We start from the raw sequence: 23,159 nt of genomic DNA, 5'->3' as shown, positions 1-23,159 counted from the left end.
AGACTTCCTGGAGGGTTGTGGTTTTTATTTGGTTTGGTTTTTTTTTGTTTGTTTGTTTTGTTTTGTTTTTGACAATAGTTTTCACAAAGACAAACTCACTGTCTTATGGTGTGGATTACAGTAAAGGATTTGCCAAGTCTGCATTTGAGGACTCTAAGCCTTCACCTCATCTTTTGTAAGGGTTTTGCTCCTTTGTACCTGTTTTCCATTAATAGGTTCTCCTGGAGCTGCCTCAGCTGTCTACCCTATCTCTCTAGTAGAATACGGCTGATGCAACTACAGGCTAGATTGGATGTAGTATGAAAAGATAATTTGTGTAATTAAACAGAGACAATTGAAGAGAAGAGAGAGAAACACTTAAAAAAGAAATCTGAAGCAGTGGCTGAAAATAACTTGTGGCCAGTTTGATTTTTCTCAGAAAGTGCCTTTATATAAGAATTGCAGGGCATGTCACATTGCCATTGGATTAGTTTTCTCTTTTTACTGTAATTTGTTCCTTAGAGATTTGGAGGCTAGATAAAGAGCAGTCATTAGTGTCTAGCTAAAGGTGACACTCACATCAGCATTCATTGTGGTTTGTGCCTTTTGAAATGTTCTATCGTATAGTCATATAATCTTCCAGGATAGCCATGATTTAATTAAAAAGAATCTATATGGGCTGTTGATCCAATTTTTATTCATTTGCAGAGAAATGAAAATAAATTGCTATTGTGATTTTATTTACAAGCCACTGAATGCTCACTGTAAAATGATGCTATGAGCTGATAGTTATAAAACAAAGAAATGGTTGAAAGAGCTCCATTCTGCTACCATTTGAGTCTATGGGCACTAAGTGATTAATCATCTTTCATCATTTTTACTCCCATAGGGAAGGTAGGATCACTGTAGGAGAATGGTTGTTTTCTTTTGTGTGCTGTGTTCTGGAAAGATACAGGTTATACTTTACAGGTAAATAACCATATGCAAGTTACGGCGTTTTTAGCTGCTTGTCTGTGTGTCTGTTCAAGTGCTGAACTACCTGTAGACGGACTTTGCAGAAGTTCTTCATGAACTGGCAGGTAATTAGCTGTAACTGCTTCACATTTAATGAAAGCCTCTTTATATTTCTTCCATCAGTGTATGGTTTAAGTTGCAGTTAAGATGTTCCAGTTTCTTACTACAACAAAAGGATTGGTCCTGCAATCTCTGTATCCACCAGGATTTTCCTTGGTCAAATGCTAGCAGCTCTGATTTTTCAATCTTTTGAAAGAGAGAATTTTTCCTTCTCTTTAGCATTTCAAATATTTCTGTCATGTCACCCTTTGTTTTTTTCCTTTAACTAAGTAGTCCACTGTAGTGTGATTTTCAAAGGGTTAAATGGCCAAGCTAATGAGTAAGTATGTAAAATTGTTACTTGTTAGTTTGTTTTTCTTTTTAGGTTGAGCATTTTTGAGTCCTTTGCAAGTGAAGACTTTCTGTGTTTCTAATAATTTGTATTAGGCTTTTCAAGAACGGGGTTGTTTTTATTTTTGATTCACGGTCTGTCTGAGCCTAGCTGGCTCCCCAGGCAAGCAGATGATAGCGTGTCGGTTTCAGTTGCTAGCAACGCCCTGTGGTGTGGTATGGCTAGCGTCCTGTCACCTTCTGCTGCCCCCTCTACCCATGTAGCCATCCCCAGGAGGCTGGACTGGGAAAGGCACCTGTGGCCAGTCTTGGGAGGGTATGGCAAGGTACAAATCTTGCGAGATTTCATAATTATTCTGCCACTGTTCCCACTGGTGAACTGTGTCAGAGGTACGGTGTCTGTCTTTGGAATTTTTCTAGAGTTGTCATAAAAAATACTTTTCCCGGATTTTAAAGAGTTAGAGGATCAGTATCCTATTGCCGTGGATCCTAGTTATTTTAAGGCTTGACATTAGCACTTTTAACACTAAGTGAACACAGAGTTTGTTTTACTTGACCACATCCAAGCTGTGCAGAACTGTAAACAAGAATTGCTGTGTCAGTCTTCATACAGCTGAAGACATGGCAGTTATCTGCTGTCTGCTTATGACCAAGTGTTACCAACACTGAGGGGATTCAGAAGTTATGTAAGAATTTTAGTCTTCCATGATAAAATAAAAGATTCAAAAAGACATGTGGTTTCTGTTTTTTTCTTGTTGTTTTCTTTTGCATCAGTTGGAGAATGAGAAAATTTCTTTGTAATGTAACGCCAGTGCAATAGTATTGTATTTTCCTGTAGCAAAATTGACAAGTACTTACATCATTATACATGGCTGCTATTTCATTAGGCGAATGTCAGTGTCAGGTAAGATCATGGTTTTATCAATATAATGAAAATACCAGTCAAGTGAGGAAAAAGTCACAATTTTCCAGCTCTAAAAATTGATTTTTATTGCTCTTCTTGTAATCCTTTCTTTGGATTAAGTATTTATTATTGATGTGGTCTTTCTTTTAATCTTAATAGATGCTGACATTGTAATTAATTAAAAAATACGGCATTTTTGCCCAAATGGCACTATATTGAAATTAAAAGTGAACATCACATATTAGTTAAACAGCCCTGGCAAATGCCTTGAGTGCTAAGATGATTGCCTAAGCTTCTTGACAATTCCCTTCATCTTGCTGTATGCTGCTTGACCTTTTGAGATGTTTTGGTGTTATTAATAGGTTTGAGCTATTATATCCGAAAGAACAGGGCACAAAAATACGATAAAGTTTATCTTTCTAATGACAGTGCTACAACACCTTAGGCATGCCAATGAAGTCACTTGCTTCATGTCTTTTGAGGTACACTTACACATTACCCAGGTAACTTTTATTCAGGAACTGATGTTTTTTTCTGGAATTCGTCTCTCAGTACGTACCTGGGAATGCAAGGTGCTGCCAGCTGAGGGCTGACTGTACTGCAGAAGGGAAGCAATGCTCAGAAGAGCTGACAGGGTCCTGTCTTTCAAAGTTCTCTCTAAAGCTTTTGGTGGAGAGGTGGATTGTTTACTGAGGATCCCCACCGGCCACTTCTCGAGGTGTAGGTGTGCAAGCTGAACTTTCTGTCCAAAACTTAAATGGAAAAAGTAACAAGGATAGGAATAACAGAAATCTGACAGACCAAGTAGCAATCCTGTGTCTGTTTTTGTTGTAGCCAAAACCTAACATTTCCAGTCTCTTGATCTTCAGTGTCAACACGGCAGTGGTTGTAGAAGATAATTTTCACTGTCGTCGTTCCTGGCCTTTCCACCAGAAGTCACTGCAGGAGTTGTTATTACCTCTGGCACTGTAGATCTATGGAAAAGAAAGTACATATAACCTTCTTATCCATAGTTCTCCTGCTGCTTTCATACTAGCTCTTAGCTTCCACCAACGGGACAGTCAGGTCACTTTCTACGTTTATTTTATCCCTTTCTAAACGTTCCCCTCTGGGGTGAGATCCTTGCTTGCCATGCAAGCTGTGCATGCCATCAGCCAGGTGCAGGGCTCCACGGAGGGGCACAGGCCGAGTGGCCTCCATGCTCCCCAAGGCCTGCAGCGAGCCTGCGGGCAGCCCCGCGGTGCCAGGCTCCTGGCAGTCCCTGGGCACTGCACCCATCCATCGGCTGAAGCATGGAAAGGTTTTACTCTCTCAGGAAGAGGCTCAGGTATGCCAGTATTGATTTTACTGAATTTGGGTCAAAATAACCATTGGTCCAGAGCTGTGCTTAGATTAACAGTAAACAATATGAATAGTTTAACCTGAGAAATGATTGCTGCACCTAGACTGAGCTGTCGTGTACATAGCTGTTTGTGATTTTTATCATCCTTTAGTTAGGAAAGGGTACTATATATAGGCAATCACATTTTCTCTGCAAAAGCTGCTTTCATGTCTTTAATCCCTCTGAATGAATAATATACCAAAATATAGAGATTGCAGAAGGATAATTTCTTACCTCATAAGTTGTATGAGAAATACAGAAGCTCTCATACTAGTTAGTATTTAGCTTAAACACATTTAGTTATTACATAAATGTGCTCACTGAATAAAATATGGGTTGACCTTTGGATTGTTTCTTCCCAAGCAATGTGACAGTGTCCCTCCTTCTCCTCCATTCAGCCTGCATGGCAGAGCTGTGAGTTTTTTGTTTTGTTTTGTTATGTTATTGTTGTGTTTAAAAAAAAAAAAAAAAAAACTCAAGCCCTTCTTTTCAGCGGTGTCAAGTCAGGATGAATTGGCCAGGGAAGCATGTTTATAGACTGTGTGAAGAACTTTGTCTTTGTGTGGGAACGCTGGTGACACTGGTATGGCTTGCCTGAATGAACTGCGATGACGCGGCTAATAAGGTGTCCTGCTGAGTGCTGCCACAGCCTTTCTCAGACCTCCCACTTAATGCCATTCAGCTCCAGCTCAGTGTAGCTAATTTTTCCCATTCCCTCAATTCTTTAGGCCCCCTTACAAACAGAAAAGTCAACTTTCACACCGCGGAGAAGATAAGTGCTTTAGGAAATAATCGTGTAAACAGAATGTTACCTTCTGACCTGATGCTGATACCTTGGTCTGGGACAAAACCCAGCTGGCTATTGCATTAGACATGGCTATTAAAGGAATAATGCTGCTGATCCTCCTTACAAAGTGCCCTGAGAAATGGTTTAGCCAAATCACAGTGCCTCTTGTCACACTGAATCATGTTCAGCTGCTCTCTTCCACGATCAAATTGCTGATATTTAGATGCTCCCTTGTCTTCTCCTTTCCGGTAACAGTATGGGAGGGGGATAAGTAGGAAAGCAAGTACAAGTCTGTACTGTTTCTGCTTGCCCTAGTATTTTCTGGCTGAATTTCAGTGTTGTGAAACATGCATACAGTACACCATATCACTTTTACAGAGGAGGGTACATTTCATAAAGTATCTTTATTTGCAGTGACTATGAGTACTTCAAAATGGCAAAAGTAAATTACAGAAGGATTTCAATGATTCCAATGACACGGAACTGTTCATTTTAAGATCACACTAACATTCATTTTGGTATTTAATGTAGAGACTAAAATTAATAACTAGACCCAGATCTCCAGGAGTATCAGGAAGAAGAGGAACCTCTACCTCTTACTCATTTGAGTCTTGATAAGAATATGATATCCTCCTAAAGAGCTTTGAATCCACTTAACCTTCACAATCCTTTTAGTTGATAGTATCACCCAGACTTAGAGGTACACCCTTTCACTGAAGTAACTTGACATATCCTGGGTTCCAAGACCAAACCCTGAACATTTGCTTTTACTGTGGCATTTATTTGATTTTTTTTTTTTAGGTTTGCCAATTGCATGGGTCTGTGGTCTGAGCTGGGAAGTGTGATCACTACAGGCAGGGCAATTTAGCTCAAGCTGAAGCTGTTAAGCTTCATAGCTCAGATGGTTTGAGCATTTTCTCGTAATTCTCCTGGTGCATCCAAAATAACAGACAGGTTTTGTCAGAGATCTTTTGGAAAATGTGTGAGGGGACTGCTGGGCTACAAAGCACTGATCAGTAGTGGGTAGCTTTCCTAGAAGTCCTACTGAGAACAGAGTGAGTACATGTCCAGTGTAGCACCAGTAACCTGGCTTTGTAATGCAGCTGCTGATAGCCAGTGTAAGACAAACTGCTGTTATTAGACCCAAAAAAAAAAAAGAAAGAATTAAACATATTTATTTTTCAGCAAACAAATTGCTATAGTAATTTAACATTAATTTCTACCTTTACCAGTGAAGTTTACTCCTTCCTTATAAACGGAGTGAACCATGGATCTGAGACATCAAAACATTTAAGCATGTGACTTTGACTGGAAACGTTACTTGAAAGTTACAATTGCTTGAATGTTTTATTCTTGTACTGTTGTGTCATGTCTAAAAAGCTATTCAACACTGATTTAGAAACCATCTGCGGATTGTTTGTCTCTTCTGAAAATACAACAAAATTTAAAAAAAAAAAACCACCAGAGAATAGTCCAAGCAGTCCGAAAGACTTTCAGTGTTGCACCATGACTTAAAAATGTAGAATTAGTTGGAAATAAGCAAAATAGTTTAGGTAATGTGTTCCCAGTGTGAGGAAATGCTCATCTGATGCTATTATCAAGGATTTCTTATGAAATTATAAGCACTGTGTATTTGGAACTAGTAGAAGAGAAATCATCTATGGCATTTATTTTTGCACACTTTAGAGTTTAAGAAGGTCAGCAATAAATCCTGTCATAGGTGGGCATTTTTTCCAGTGGTCCTTATTTGCCATATTGTATTCGTTATTTTTATTTCTAAAATGCACGGAAGTTTTTGGTTTTGGTTTTCATGTTATATGTGCAAATAAACTTTTTTCATAAGCAATACCTTCTGCAGCAAGAACAAAGGATTAGAATAGTGAAAATGTTCTTCCAGCCATTACAAAGGAAAGACATCTCTTTCTGTAAAGGAAGACTTGTAGTCTGTTTGAAAAGTTTTCTGTATTATTTGCGTTAGGTAAGTCATGATTGCCTATAATCTCTTAACGGCCCGGTATGGTCACAATAAACAGCACAGTTAGTTGGCAAAAGTTAAATACTTGTGGCTTCTCATAAGTCATGAAATTTTTACCTGAAAGCCACCTATTTTGTTACAGGCTATTTAGAAGAGTTGTACAGGAATGTATAGAGTCTTCAAGTACATTGAAGCCCTTCTGGATAATCTGATAGTCAGCAAGTACAAGTTAAAAGAAATAGCACTAGGTCCTCCCAATAAAAGCATTAAATTAGCGCTGGTGACATAGGTTGGCTGCTTTCTTTTTACATGATTCAGATTTATCACTCCATTGACTGATTCATGGCAACATTTTTAAAGGATTATTTGATTCATGGTTAAAGCAAGGGTATTGTTTTAGCAACGAATAACAAAGTAAATAGCACAGATTTTGAAGCCTTTCTACTTCATTTGCAAGTGCTCTTTCTTAAAAAAGCAAATATAGTCTTCTGAATTCTCATTTACTTGTACACTTTATCAGCTATATATTTGTGGCTTAGAATGCAGAAACAAGGAATGGAACATTTTTTTTCAGTTCTTGCTCCAGTCCTAACACTTTCTTTGTGCATCCTTGGTCCTGGTGAAACTCAGTTTTTCACGGTACAGTGCATAATTTCTATCCAAATCCCCCTAATGCTGGACGTTATTCCTGCATTGCTGCTGGGAGAGGAAATACTGCTGTACTTTTCTTTATTGCTGTCTCCTTTGCTAACTTGATTCTGATTCTAAAAGCATAATCGAGATAGTTCTTGTGCTATTGATTCAATGGAATTACAGCCACCAGTAAGTATTTCAAATTAGAGCTATCAGAGTACCACACTGCTGAAATGATTCAAAAATTCGGGAATTCTTGAACTAATAATAAGTCCCAGTGGCCAGGATAGTATGTTACAAACATAAACATCTAGTTGAGTCATTTAAGGCATTTTTTATTGTTAGGTATCCCAGATCATTTAATAAGTAAGTACAGATACATGTATATGCCTTGTACCACTGTTGTTAATTTTACTGTACACCTAAATTTCACCACTTGTGAAAAGGAGATACATTGGAAGCCACTTAAACATCATTCTTGAGAAGTAACATTTGGACTATTTTATTTCAATCTGTCATGAGATACTTTTTCTAAAATATCCATCAAGAGAAACTACAAGGGGAGCTACTGGTTAAAACTATCCATTTTAAAGCTGGCTTTCATTTGTATGCAAATCATGTTTAAATCAAGTAATGTGTAAAACCACGAAATGACTAAATTTTAATTAATTGTTCAGAAACATACTAATAAGCTGTTTTGTTTATCAGTAACTGTTTGAAGTTTTTCAAGTTAATTTGGTTAGCAGACATTTTAACTGGCTGTTTTTGGAACAGACTATTTATTTGGAAAATCTGTCTTTGCATAATATAACCTCAGACGTCATCCTCATAATATCAATTTGTTTTGAGAGGCCTTCTCTAGACCTTGATGTCATTCCTGCAATATCTCTCAGGTTTTTGTCAGCAATAAATGGCAATGGGAAAAGTTAAACTACGATATGAATCAGGAAAGTTGCTGCAGCAAAATCAGTTTTTCTTATGTATAAGTTGCATATCAGATCTAGCAATTGTAGTATTAGCAGATTAAGGTAATGTAAATGGTTTAACTTTTAAGTTTTCATTTTCCTTTAATGTGCCAGGAGGGCACTAATCAAACTAATGTTACATACAGGTCAAGAGTGACAGGTTTTTCTTGATGCTTGCTAGGAGTTGACAGTAGACAATATTTATTAACAGTACCTGCAATAATTTGTCAGCTGAATGGAGGATTTGAGATTTTCATACCAGAAAAGTCTTTACAAGAGTTTTCACTTCAGATGATCACTACCTTAGGTCCAATGCACATTAGTTTTTCAATTGCATAATATTCCTTGTGCAATAGATTACAGTGGACTATAAATGTAAGATTTTTTGTAAAAGGAGTAGTATCTCACTGTAAATCCAATGTTTTATCTTTCTTTACAGCTTTGAAATATCTAAATGGATGTCATACATTAAAAGGTTTAAAACCATTTAAAATGAATGCCTCCTTGCTGGGCAATGTTGTTCCTGAAGGCCTTCTTACTGTGTACTACTTTGTCATCATTTACGTATCTATTTGTGTCCCTGCCTCTTGCTCATTTGGGGTTTCTGGCATCATAGTGCTTACATATTTATGTATTCCCAGGATGTACATAATGTATTGCCTTACATTTGTTCCTTATTTCTTATATGTTGTGCATCTACTGTATCAGTCCATTTTTTGTGGGTTTTGTCTGTGTATTTTATTCGTAGCTGTAACAGTCACATTTCACTTATTTCATATTGTCCTCAGCTACTGATGGAAATTAATTGTATTGATTCTTGTTTGGAAATTAAGCTTGACTCATTGGATTTCTGAATGTCAAGATCTCTGGAACCAAGTAAAACTGCACATTGTTAGGAGTACCAAACAGGTGTTACTAATAATAGATAAACTAATAATACAATAACAATTTTTAATAACACAAAATTTGTAAGATGAACAATAATGCCTCATCTCCTTGTTTATTACTGAGCAAAGGCTTGAGAAAAGAGTTAATCTTTATTCTGCATCTGGAAAGATCACATTTTAGGTGTTAGCTACAATCTCAGTAAAAATTTGTTTTCAAGACAAGAGAACTGCCTTTCAGAGAACCATAACTAAGCTAGGAAAAAATGTGTAGTTTAATCAGTATCAGCCGTGATTAGTAATGTTTAGTGATAATAAATCACTCTTCTTATAGTCCTTAGAGTATTAACAAACGCTAGTAAATGTTATGATCACAATCTTACAGATACATAAATACACAACACAGAATTGAAGGTAGGTGAATTCTGAATTTACTACCAATTTGGAGTTCCTAATTCTTAGTTGCCCAGTCCAAAGCACGTATACTTAACTTTTCAAAGGTGTGGAGTACATCTAGGATGCCCTCAAGGTTTCTCTGTTCCCCAAGTGCTGGTTTTGTATTGTTTTTTACTAACTTCTGCAAACTAGCATTCCTCCAGACTGCTCTTTCAGACAGATAGGGGAATTCAAATGTGTTATTTTAACAGGGTTGGACACAATTGCCTGAGCAAGGACGATCAGTCCAAAAACATGCTTAATGTATTGAGAAGATTGTTTCAGTATAAACTGGTAGTTTTGATCATTCCTATAATTATTTCTAAGATAGTACTTAGAAGTAAGATATGCGCGTTCGTACATGTTCACATATACATAAAGCTGAATGGCAGTTCTGTTTTTTTTTGTTTGTTTGTTTGTTTTTTTCCAGAATTATAGATCAGCGGTTTGAGAAAGTTTCATATTTCGTCTTTGGAGATTTCAATTTTAGACTGGATGCCAAAGCAGTAGTAGAGGTAGGACTTTCGTTTTTCATTTTCATTTTTGTGGAAATGTTAAAAGTGACTTGAACTAATCTTAATGTTAACATCAAGCTTGGCTAAGAATACTGTCAACAAGAACATCTGACAGGTAACTAGAAATGACTGTGCTGGGAAACTGCTGAGGAAATTGAGAAGAACATAGTTAACGTCAGCATTTTTTCTAAGTAGTGGTGTGTAAAGTGATTATTACATGCAGAGCGAGATGTAAATGCAAATGGGCTACAGAGTCCATACTACCTGTTCTTGGTCCTGTGTATAGACAAGGGAAAAACATGGCTACCCAGCTAAGATGAGACCCGGAGTCTTCACATTGCATAGAAGAGTCTCTTTCATTGATAGGCATCTTTGAAATCTCTTTTAGCTTCAGAAACGGATACCACATTTGTATTGTATGTTTGTGACTTTTGTCATGCATTTGGAGCTCACAGTGAATCTCACAATCTTTTACTGTAATTGGTGGGGGAAAAATTGAGAAATTTCCTAAATTTCTGTAATAGAATTCAACACTTCAAAAATAAGAGCAGACCTTGGTGTAAACCTTTGTGACAGTAACATCTGAGTGTGGAAGGGTGAGTGGAAGATTTGTATAAAGGCAAAGAGAATATAGTAAACCTTTTTCATCATGAGTTGAGATTACCTTGACCTCACCGCTAAAGCTCTGCTCCAGGTAGCTTAGGGTCAAAAATAATATCCAGGTTGAAAACCAGTTTAATCTCATGGATTTCCCACTTTAGTTCTCACAGTAGCTGCAGTGTCTTTTTGGTGTCCTTGGGGATAGGCATGTATCTTCTAAACCAAAAGCTTTTATTTTGTAAATCAAGTAGCAGGAAGTAAGTAAGCAGCCTGTATGTCAAAGGCCGGATTCCTTTCATACAGGTACACTACAGTTCTTATTTCTTACATGATGATTAGTCCTTCATCTGTTGAAAAATACGAGTTTGACATTACAGCACAGTATATGTAGCTAATAACTTCCTTCTCAGAATCCTTTATACATTGTAGTCATTTAACCAACAAACTTAAAGCATAAGTGAACACGAATTCAAGTCACTGATTCAGAATATGCAGCTTCATATGATGAACATATAATAAAGACTAAATCCTGCCCTCCAACGCTGTTGTTCCCATAGTTATCATCAATGTTATAGGCAACTTGGTTTTGAAATGTTTGGTTTTTTAATTCACTAGTAGTGCAGTATTATTGAGAATGTGTATTCTGAGAACATCTCTATCAATCATGGTCCTGCAGAACTATCTTTTACAACCTGCATTGACAAAGAGCACTGTAAGTTTTTCAGAACTTAGTGCCTCGCAGTTTGCAGGACTGAACCTGCAGAGAATGCTTTCTTTATTAACAATAAATTAAGACCTCTACTTTTGTATTTGTGAGCTTCAAAGCAGTCTGCTCCTAACAGAATAACGTCACTAACCACATATAATGCATACGGAGTGTATTGCACAATGGTAAGGTGGTAAGGGTACAGGAGATTTAGAATCCTGACGCTGCACTTTTCATCTTACGAATGCTGCACCAACGTCAATTAATGTTGTTATACACGAGTACACAAGGTTATATAAAAGGTGTGATTTGAAGATGAATGAGACTCACTTACCCGTTCTTCCTAGATAAAATGTATGCAAGCGTGAGTTCAAAAAATGTTAGAGTAATACACATTTTCTGTTGAGAAGTAGCATACCCCGTGAAACAGAACTTGATCCAGCTAGATGATCATATAATGAGAGACCAATTGCAACATCAGTTAAACATAATTAAAGTTGGTCTAGAAACTTCCACTTCTACATATACCTATGCAATTAAAGTCACATTAAGTCTGCATTTGGTACAGTTTATACACCGGTATGTCAGAAGATACAAAAGATTTAAGAAATCTATGGCTCGTGCAGTTTACTACACAAAAGTGGTGGTACAAGCCGAATGTCTTTGGCAGCATCTTGACACCAGAACAGTCACGAATGAATCAATAGTAAGTGTGTAGCACACTGTTTTGACAATAAAGTCTGGGCACCGATGAGACAGATCAGTTTCTAAATTATAATTTGGAAGCTTGGAGTTACATACCACCTCTAGCAGGTATTGTACCAGATAGGACCTAATGGTTTGATTGTATATAATATGCAATCCCAAATCAATTTACAAACTAGTTTACGAATGGTGCTTCTCAGCTGTGCCATTTTTCCAAAGTCAACAGAGGGCGCAGTGCCTTGAGCAAGGCCATAGAATTACGGAATCACAGGTTAATGTCAATCACGGTTAAGGTTGGAGGCACCTCTGGGTCCATCTGGTCCAACCACTGCTCAAGCAGGGACACCCAGAGCAGGTTGCCCTGGACCACGTCCAGGCAGTTTTTGAAGATCTCCAAGGACAAGACTCCACAACCTCTGTGGGCAACTTGTTCCAGTGTTCCATCATCCGCACAGTAAAAAAGTGTTTCCTAATGTTTAGATGGGTTACAAAGCTTGGCAAAGGTTAGGGTTAGCCTTATGTAATGCTTAGTGCAAGCCAAAGTGTTAGCCTGTGGCTGTGCATAGATGGATCGTTTTCCTGGCCCCTTCTGTCATTTTAAATGTGTGCCTGTGCAAACTGCTGATATGAAACAGCTATTTGACTATCAGCAGTGGAGTTAATGCTAGGAATTTTAAGGGTTAATCCATTGAGCTATCATATTTGTGTATATATTACTAAATTTATCTCTGCTTTTCTTTTTGACCATTTGAATTCCCTCTTGAGACCACAGTGTGCTGAACACTCGGACACTGGAAGATGCATTGATAGATGTGTTGTGGAAACGTAGACTGTGCCTATACCAAACACAAAGAATGAAGTATATTTCTAAAGAATTTCTCTCTTAAGCCATTGAAAGGGAGAATCTGGGAGCTGTGGAGTCCAGACACTGGAAGACTGTGTGCTAAATCAGGTGCTAAAAATGTTGCATGTGTTAATTCACAATTAATAGACAATAAATCATTAATATATAATTTATTAAATATTTTATGGAAACCTTAATCTAAAGTCATTGATTTCCTTGCTAGGAAAATCTGCTTTACTGTTGTTGGAGTAATCTAGGGGGGATCAATAAAACAGGTAAAGGCTTCTGGCAATTCTGAGATCCATATGCACATTAACAAGTGTGTTGTCCAGAGGGATAAACCAGCAAGAAAGAAATAGGATGTCAGTAGCATAACAGGCAAAGCAAATACAATTGTTTTACAGTATATTTGAATTATAGCTTGAGCATAATTTGTTGCTTGGTATGATGGTGTTCAGGGAACTACCTACAGCTCAGCATATTAAAGCATTTCAAAGTTGTCCTCATTCTGAAACAGGATAATGAGAAAGTTGAATTTTAGTCAAGTTTTCTGGGGAAGAAGTTTCTGGCCGAAGGTGTGTTTGAGGAGATTAAGTCCTGCTCAACGTCAAGCATATGGACTTTCCCGGCTCCTGTCAATGTGCATTTTAAACCTCTTGGAGGGTCTCCTACGGGGTTTTCTCAGGTTGATGCAGACGGGAGCTGCATGGCAAGAAACGGGGAATGCTCTAGTCTGTCTGCGTGTTCAGCTTACGAATGTCTGTCTGACGCTGCTGGGACGTTCTTTTCATCCTAAGTCATATGTCTAAAGCACTAGCAACATTATCATTGGCCAAGCAGTGCTGAGGTAGCATGAGTGCATCTTCCTAGTAGATGTGCTGAACCAGTTCCCAGTGTGCTCTGGTCATATTGTCTGGGGGCCTGATCCTTACACATGGCTGAACTGTGAGGTTCATCCCTCTGCCTAAGGACAGACAGAGCTGATAAACGCTACTACTTTGTTACTGGAAAACATCCAGAAAATCTTTTGTTTGTAGTCAAGCCTCTTGGAAAGTACCACTTTTTTGAAGATCAATTGTAGATCAATTCAGACCAACAAACTACACTCTTGCACTGCTGCTTGTCATATGTCATGCTGGCATTGCATTGTTTTAGTGCTAAACATCCTCAGCTCATCATCTTTCGTGCTCTAAGCATTTCCAAAAATAAGCCTAGTAAGAAGGAAATTCCTTTAGCAATGCAATATATACAAAAGAAAGATTTATTTTTCCTCAGGTTTTAATCCTTTTAAGGTATGCATGCACAAAGACTTTATTTTTTTTCTGATTTTTTATGATTTTTTTTCTAAATTTAGTTAATCCTACACTTATAAAGTTGACCAAGTTTTAGTATTTTACTGATGTTTAAATTCAAATATTTGCCTATTGATTTTTTTTTTATTGCTAGATCTCTTGGATGAGATAGAGCATTCTAGTTACTTACCCACTGCTTCCAGGTGTTTTCTAGCACTTATCTTACCAGCTTGTTCTGGCTGTGTTTACAACATTGTTGTGGTTTAACCCGGCTGGCAGCTAAACACCACACAGCCGTTCACTCACCCTCCCCCCTCCCTCTCTGGGATGGGGGAGAGAAACGGGAAAGTGAAGCCGGTGAGTTGAGATAAAGACAGTTTATTAAGACAGGAATGTAATAATAACAATAATAATAATAATAGTGATAATGATAATAGTATTAATAATAATAATGTCTAAGAAAACAAGTGATGCACAATGCAATTGCTCACCACCCGCTGACCGATGCGCAGCCTATCCCCGAGCAGCCGGCCCCCCACCCCGGCCAGCCACCCCTATATATTGTTTAGCATGACGTCAGATGATATGGAATACCCCTTTGGCCAGTTTGGGTCAGCTGTCCTGGGTCTGTCCCCTCCCAGCTCCTGCTGCACCCCCAGCCTGCTCGCTGGCAGGACAGAGCGAGAAGCTGAAAAGTCCTTGGCCTGGTGTAAACACTGCTCTGCAACAATTAAAACATCAGGATGTTATCAGCGCTCTTCTCATCCTAATCCAAAACATAGCACCCTACCAGCTGCTATGAGGGAAAATTAACTCTGTCCTAACTGGAACCAGGACAAACATATGCAAAATTACTGTAACCTTTTATATCTGACCGCATTCTAGCTTAAATCAGCTTGTTAGTGTCTCTAACGCAGGCATTGTCACAGCATTTCATAGAAACATGATTTTTTTTTGTTTCTGTATGTAGATGATGGTTCTCCTGTAATTTTTCTGGAAGTTTTGCTCTCCTTGTGTTTTAAACATAATACAGATAGGCCATTGTAAGACAGTGGTTATCAGAAATACAATGCAAATTTGCAGCAGTGCATGTGACAAAGGTAGTTTTTCTGTTGTTGAGAAATTATCTTCTAAAACTGAATTGCAAGGAGGCTTGATGAGGCTTGACTTGAAAGAAATCTCCAGCAGCAACAAGGTGTACTCCAGGCTGACGTTGAAGAATATTCTGGAAACATAAAAATCATGAGTTAGTGTTTTGGTTCTTCAAAAAGTGTAATAGGGTAAATATTAGGCGGTTCTAAGATGAAGCAAGGCTGGTTGTCTATCAGCTTCATAAAATTAGGATACTAAAATCTCTAAAGCACATTAAGGGTAAAGAGGGAACTAATGTTTGTGGAGGGATAAATGAGGTATTTTATTACTAAGAATTGAGGAGGATGGATTCTTTTTGATGATGTGAGAAAATAAGGAGATTAAATTACTATAGGTGAATGAAATAAAATGTCTAACTGCAAGCAGTAAGTTAATTCTCTTCTGTCAGTCCCTGAGATCAAGCAGCTTATCACCTGTGACCGCTGTAGATGGCACAAGGCTTCACGCTGCCAAGGCCATTCAAATCTCCTCTTTTAGCATTTTTATATACATATGTATTTTTTTAATTGAAATAACTGATTAGCATCTACTATTTTCTGTGAGTGCTACAAACACTTACTAGCATAAATGTGGAAGCAGAATTTGTCCTATTAATCTCTCCTTGCCTCTTAATTCACATAGATCTATGGAAGTGCAAGTGGGAGGGTCTTGAACCCCGTTGGTAAATTTGTGGGGCTGCCTACACACTGGTATCCCACACGGGCTGTCATTTTGTGTCTTTAACATGCAGAGGTGCCCTTTCCCCTTTGTTAGAGCAGATGTTTAAAAAGGAGAGAGTTCTCATTCTTACTAGCCTGCCCACTTGCTGAAACTTGGCGGTTTATGCAGAACATCATTCAGGAGATAACTCCTGTCACTATTTCACTGCAACAGCCAAGAGCATCGCAGATGACAGCTTTGGCCAGGCTGTTGGTAGAGATATTTCTCCTTCTATTCCTTCTAACTTGGTGAGAGAGAGTTTACCAGAGTTGTTTTATTTAAATCACTTTTCAAGTGTTAGGTGGGTCTGCCACTAGGAAGAGTATTTTTGCTGTCAGTTGGCCACAATAGCAGTCTTTATTAATCTTTGAGAATTACTCTACTTCTGTATTTAAAACAAAACAAACAAAAAAAAACCAACAAAACAACAACAAACAAATAAAAACAGTTATCCACTGAAACTCTTGCCTATACGTCTTCCTAATCCTATTTGTCCATCTTATGACAGTATAGTCAGGCTTAGTAAACTGGGTTTATTTTGACAGTTTGGGAATATGAAACTGTTTCTGGCAAAGACTGCTAATTCAAAAGTCTCATAAAGTTCTTTGTACTCCCAAGAAAAGAATAAGGATAACTGTGTGCTTCCCAATTCCAGTAATTACAATCAGGAATATAAGGTTCAGTATGCAAACATCAGGTCTTTAGGAGAAAGTCATATTAATCATAATATCCATTTGCTCAAGGCAAACCATAGCCTTTACTTGTATCAAGAAAAAGAAGTTTTCATTCTTCCCTCAGTAAAAGATATTTTGTTGGGGTTGATAGTAACTTCATAGCTGGAGAGTGAGAAAATATAACATATATGAAAATTTATGAAGACAGCAATAGAAATGCTGTTTTGGAGCTCCAGTCATCCTGGCCTACAAAAGCTTTCAGGCTCAGCCTACAGAATAAGAAGCAAAGTCCTCATCTTAAAACTAGGTATTCATGCTTGTACACCCACTCTATCTACTTAATGGGTTACATTCAACAAGATACTTACTTTCTATACTTCTGTCAAGCAGCCATTTGATAAGACATAGCTGGAATTGATGATTAAATGTTTTCTTAAAAGGTAATAAGTGCTCATAGAGAAGTTGCATATCTAATTCCATCATTCACTTGCGTTGTGCCTCTCTGCCACCTCTGACCATTTGTTGTTGTATTATCTAGTAAAATTGGAAAGACTTCATTCTAACATGACTTTTTAAGCTCATACCATATTGCTGATGCTACAACAAATCATATAATTTTAATTTGATTGTACAGTCTTGGCACAATACAGTCTTTAGTTTTGAAAAAGACAGTGGTAGCATTATATCTCTTTACCAGGTTTACTTCTACCAATGAAAGTTTGAGAGACTGTGGAGTATTACTGGTTGTGATGTATTCATCTACAAAACATTGCCCCCCTACTGTAAGGCGTATCTCTGTTTTGAACAAATGTTCAAAAAAATCCGATGATCACCTTTTTATTGATTTAGATCTTACTCAGACCTGAAAGAGCATTTCAGGTTGCACTTGTTTCATTACCAAGTCTTGAGTTTTGTGCTATAACTAGGATTTTTCCAAATTCTGGCCTACACAATATCTGTGTGTATATTCTTTTTAATTGGGTGTTACATGCAGAAGATGCTTTGAGTACATCAGGAAAAGTGCATGTGCATTTGTACATTCTTATTGTTATAAACAGAGCAGTCTGTTTTTTAAAGCTTTTTTTTTTTTTTGCTTTGACAAGTGAGCATTCAGGAAAAAAATAGTAATGTGATTATATTAAAAATATTGACATAGCATTATGAAATAAGTTCATACAGCATCTAGTTAGTTGTGGGCATGGACAATTCTGCCTCCCTTTCAAAATCCAGATTAGACGTTATATCTTCTAGGCAGTAATGAAAGTCAGATGTCTATACATCTACATACAGGATCTCAGCTATACCCAAGTGGTAAACTCTTGTAGGTCTTGCTGAATTCTTCAGTGCAGGATACGTGAACCATCTGTAGTATGGCAGTGGACAGCATAACATGGTATCAGAAGCACTAAAGTATTTTTATATCATGTTCTATATCTTTGGAATATTGTTCTCTTTAATACAATTTATTTTATTTCAGAAAACAAACTTTGCATATGGCATTTCATCCAGCTATAACTCTGTTTATATATTCTTAAGCAATTTAATAAATTGAAGCAAAAATTTAGAAACCTTTTTCTTTAGTAAATCCATATGATAATGATACTTATTACTTTAAGCATTTTAGAATATTTATAGAATATTTTTAGAATAGCTGATGTTTCAAATCTGTAACTGAGGAACTAAAAGGCATTTTCAGAAATGGAAGTGAATATGTTCTGGAAACCCATGCTAGCAAATGTGCTCTTTCAAGTTCATGAGTCTTGAATTATGGTTAAAAATGACTATGTTGGTCCTGCTCTTCCAATCAGACTATGAACCTGACTACTAGTGCTGGTCCAGACCTTACTTGTATCTTCAAACGGGCTGGACCTTCAAACAGCTCTAAGCAAAGAACCGCAAATTGTTTACAATGGGAGGGACCTCTTAAGATCTAGTCCAACCCCCTGCTCAAGCCAGGTCACCTAGAGCAGGTTGTTCTGGACCATGTCTAGTTGGGGTCTGAATATGCTCAAAAATGCAGACTCTCAGGTCATCCTATACCAGTACTGGGTCCCCATCACAGTTGAAACGTGTTTTCACATGTTCAGAGAGAACCTCCTGTGTTCCAGTGTGTGCTCATTGCCTCTTGTCCTGTCACTGGGCACCACTGAAATGAGCCTGACTCCATCTTATCCATTCCCTCCCATCAGGTATTCAGACCATTGATAAGGTACCCCTGAGCCTTCTCTTTTCTAGGATGAGCAGTTCCAGGTATCTCAGCCCTTCCTCATATGAGGGATGCTTCAGTCCCTTCATCATCTTTGTGGGCTTGTTCTGGACTCTCTCGAGTATGTCCACGTGCCTTGTGTGCTGGGGAACCCAGAACTGGACACAGTGCTCCAGAAGTGGCCTCACCATTGCTGAGCAGAGGGAAGGATCACCCCCCTCAGCCTGCTGGCAACACTCCTCCTGATGCAGCCCAGAATGTTCATGGTGTCCCAAATCATTCCTAAATAGCAGGGTATCACCTATACATTGTAGTAACCTTGCATCTGGTTTATGTGAACAGCTGAGACTTCTCAAACTTTTCAGGTGGATCCTTTTTCAATGGAAAAATGAAAATACATCTCAAGTGTGCAATCAGCATCACAGCTGTCTGGTGCTGGGCATAAGTAAAACCATTTTAAGGCATGAAGAAGCCCCTTTATCCAAAAAATCCTTAGCCACAAAATATGAAAAAGATGAAAGTCTTTCTTTTCCCTGCTTTAATTATGATTTCTCCCACTGCAACATGCAACAGAATGAGAAACTGAATAACTACGCAGTGATTTGGTGCTGCAATTGCAGAAAGTCTTGGCTCATATGAGAAATGGGCAATTGCTAGCAGAAAGCAGAAGAAGGTGAACAGATGACATCTGAAGCACCTCAGAGAATGACAGCTTGAGAAATGACACAAGGAAGGAATCTTCCCAGCAACTGGATCAGATATGGCAGTGAGCTCACAACTAGAAAGTGCAAGAGCCTGCAAACATCATCTGTATGTTGAGTCAGCTGCCTGGGTAAGGATTCCCCATCTCAGCCCTCAACCATCACTGTTTACCTAGGTGCTTTCTTGCCCCAGTCCTGAATTGGTATATTTTTCTGCCTTTAGGGCCATGAAAAATACACTTTGCTTCTCTCAAGACATTTATTTTGCTTGTGGCTGTGCCCACCCAATCTTCTCTCTAGCTCACTTGTTCCTTTTTTCTTCATCCCTCTAAAGGTTTTGCTCCCAGTTCCACAGCTCCACCCCATCTCTCCATTTGCTGGATGGGATATGGAGAACAGCTGTATGTCTACACTTCTCCACTAGTTCTTATTTAACAAATATTGAAATTAGGTCTTAAAACAATAAGTGTATGGAAAAGTGTTCTTTTTTATTGATAGAATATGAAAAACTAGTCAAAAATTGCTGACGTAAAGTTATTAGTAGTTTGGATTATGAAGTGTAACTTCACAACTATGTTTCAGTCTTCGGGGTTTATGCATATAACTAGATGATTTTATTTTATTCTCCTTACAGCTGCAAAATCTGCAAGAGAAACTTGCCTGTTGTACACATTTCATAGTCTATTTTGTGGTTCCAGAACAGATACTGAATATGCACGCAGCAATAAAAACACGTTTTCAGATGCTTTGTGCATATTTTGATGCTGATCTCAAACTTTATTGCTCTTTAGTGATGACTTGTTGAATATAGTTGGGAAGGTTGGAAAAACTGATGAAATGAAAATTGTTGACAGCTAAGAAAACTATTTCTGTCTATTCTAGGCTTACACCAATGTTTGTAAGTCCAATTTTTATCTTTTCTTCTGCAAGAACTGAAACTGATTAACAAATATTTTTAGACCAAAAAAGGTGTCATTTCACACACAGTAAAACATTGCAGTAATGCCTCTAAATGGCTCAAAATCTGACTCAGACAAAAAAGGCCTCTTACATATTTCTGAGACAAGGTATGTGTCTTCTGGCTGATTGCTGCACTGAAGAATGCTTAATTGTGCTGAGAAAAGACAGGCACTCTTCCTGTAGCTTTTACAGCAGGACAAAATAAAGAGGTACAGGTATGCAAATGCTGTCACAGACAGATCCCTTCTTACAAAAGCAACAAATTAATGAAGGCTTGGCTAAATCTGACTGAACCAAGACTACCAAAACTTCATAACATCCTATTAAATCTTCAAATAGTTAGAAGAGCTTCTAAGAAAGTGCTGCAAATCATGGAAAAGAGCCCTTTTATGAAAGGAATTTTTCTTTCTTGTATTTTTCAGTTAATGTGTTCCTTGCTCCATAATGACTATCAGTTTAAACTGTAACAGGGTTCCCTTCTTCCTTTAGTTAAGTGATACTAAGCCATCCTTACAAAAAGAAAAATCACATTGCTTTATTCTTAAGATAAACCTTCATTTAATTAAATAAATTATTCTTAATAGCTTGCAAACTTCAGATCATGTTTTTATTCTAGTCAGAAATGCTTAAGGTGCTAGATTCTTTTTCTCTTTTCAAATAGGTCGTTGTAAATAACTTAGTCTCAAAGATTTTAACTTTCATTACAAGTTAAACTGATTCTATGACATCTTGGAAACAAAACCAAATGTAAAATGAACATGTAATAAAGATTTATTAAATTAAAATGCATAAAACTTGGGGTCTAATAAGGACAGTTTTATTAATGAATGTAAATTGCAGCAACCCATCTGAGGCACCTGCTAAATGTTCATTATAAATTACTCTCATAGACATCATGATGAGTTTCATATTGTAGCCAGACTTATAAAAGCATGCAGATTGCTTCCCCAAGGGACTGTATATTTACTTAACAGTGTAGTTAATTGCAATTATTTATTTTCCAGTGATCGCAAATGGCTTCTGTATTAAAGATATATGTGGCTATTAGGAATTATTCAATTACCTCTTTTTCTCAGTAGTCTAAGTCAAACCTGAGCTTAGATTCCCAGAGGTAAGTCAGTAGTGTATTAACTCAGTATGTTCCTTAGCTTTCTGCTGGGGCCGTAACACTGTAGTAGTCGTAAGTCCTCTCAGCAGAGCTAGCTTGAGAAATACTGATGACCCATCTCTCCAACTGATTTTTCAACATTTCCAGTTCCATACTGATGCTGCCATGCTTATTGGCAAGATTCATAGGAGGTTAATTAAATCCATCTTCAAAACAACGAGGGGCCAATGAGCCATATCCCTGTTGCAATAGTAAATTAAATGATGCAATTGTTTCTACTTCCATCATGGATAAGGGGAGGGATGAGTGAATGAATTGTTCTCTGGCTGCCTCCTCTGGGGCCCTAGAGGGTCTAGTAGCATGTGGTCGTAAACCTGCTTTTAATTTGTGGCCACAGGAAAAGATGACACTGTTATCAGCAGGCAGAGGTCTTGCACAGCATCATGATGTGAAAGATGGCAGTGTTTAAAAACTAAAAAGAACTCTATTCCCAGTAGGGTTTAGCAGCTCCTCCTGTTTCGGATGCAAATTAATACAAAAATGGTTACAGAGCAGAACAGAAAAGATGATACGTTGATCAAATTTGGCACTGCTTGGGCCATAATTAAAACGTGCACAAATTAAATACAATTATCTTGTGCTTTCTAATAGGGCTGAGCATCATTAAACTAATTAATAATGCAGCCTATAAGCTGGGCTCTGCTGCTGTGATTGTTCAGAGTGTATGTTTTATGCCTTGCGTGGCAGCAACTGGCAGCTGGGAGACTCAGCTGGCACTGGCTGACGGCGGGTGACAGCGGTACCAGCAGCGCCCGTCTCCGCGCAGCCCGGGACAGAGCTGGCTGCTGCCACACCTGCCATTCATCACCTAGCTTACAGTGATGGTGATGGATGACATTTTGGGTGCCTGAAATCTTCTTCTTTTTCACTGGTTGCAGGTTACTGCCACGGATATACGTACTGGCCCCTGGGGCTGTTCTGGGAGAAGGGGTGGTTTCTGAGGACAAACTATTTCTGAATGGCTCAAGTTCCTAGATTTGTGCTATATACTAAATGGCGGGGAAAGGTGCAGGGGGAAGAAGGAAGTTCCTGGAGAGGGCACATCTTTTGTCATGGGCTTGCGGATCACTTTTAGCACAAGGATTGTTGTTCTGGTATAGAAGACAAAAATATCCGCAGGGAAACCTTGAAGCTTTACTCAAGCTGTCTAGTTCAAGAGGCTGAAGCTTTCTGCAGATTCGCATATAAAATTTATGTATCCATCCCAAATGTATGTAATTTTTGAAACAATTTGGTGTACCTGGAAAAAAAAGAAAAAAAGCATTCTTTTGAAATATGTGATTTTTACTGGTTCTTACTGTGGTACAAAGTGTTAATGTCTATGGACAAATTACACACTAGTATCTAAAAGGCACCCATTCATAGTAAAAAAAAAAAAAAAAACTGTACATGTACATATTGTGATTGTCATTAGTGGAAGCCTAGAAGGGGAATTTGGGAATTTTCAAAATTACAGCCTGTAATCTAGAATGATATTTTGTTTGCTTATCAAAAACAAAATGAAGAAGGATTTGGGCATCCATATGAAAATCAAGGAACAGGATCATATCTGCCTCTATAGTATACACAGGAACACAGAAATTAAGACTG

The 23,159-nt window shown here is 37.9% G+C and overlaps 1 protein-coding gene across 3 annotated transcripts in view; it reads left to right on the top strand.

Moving 5' to 3' along the window:
- INPP5A (inositol polyphosphate-5-phosphatase A) overlaps positions 1-23,159 on the top strand; it is a 253,101-nt gene that overhangs the window by 166,899 nt on the left and 63,043 nt on the right. For all 3 annotated transcript variants that reach the window (XM_067000742.1, XM_067000743.1, XM_067000744.1), the window contains exon 9: positions 9,778-9,862. In XM_067000742.1, the coding sequence (XP_066856843.1) occupies positions 9,778-9,862 (85 nt within the window). The remainder of the gene's footprint in view (positions 1-9,777; positions 9,863-23,159) is intronic.

The sequence above is a fragment of the Anser cygnoides genome, chromosome 7 (genome assembly GCF_040182565.1).
Source record: "Anser cygnoides isolate HZ-2024a breed goose chromosome 7, Taihu_goose_T2T_genome, whole genome shotgun sequence".
NCBI lineage: Eukaryota > Metazoa > Chordata > Aves > Anseriformes > Anatidae > Anser > Anser cygnoides.
This window is presented reverse-complemented; position numbering and strand designations above follow the sequence as displayed.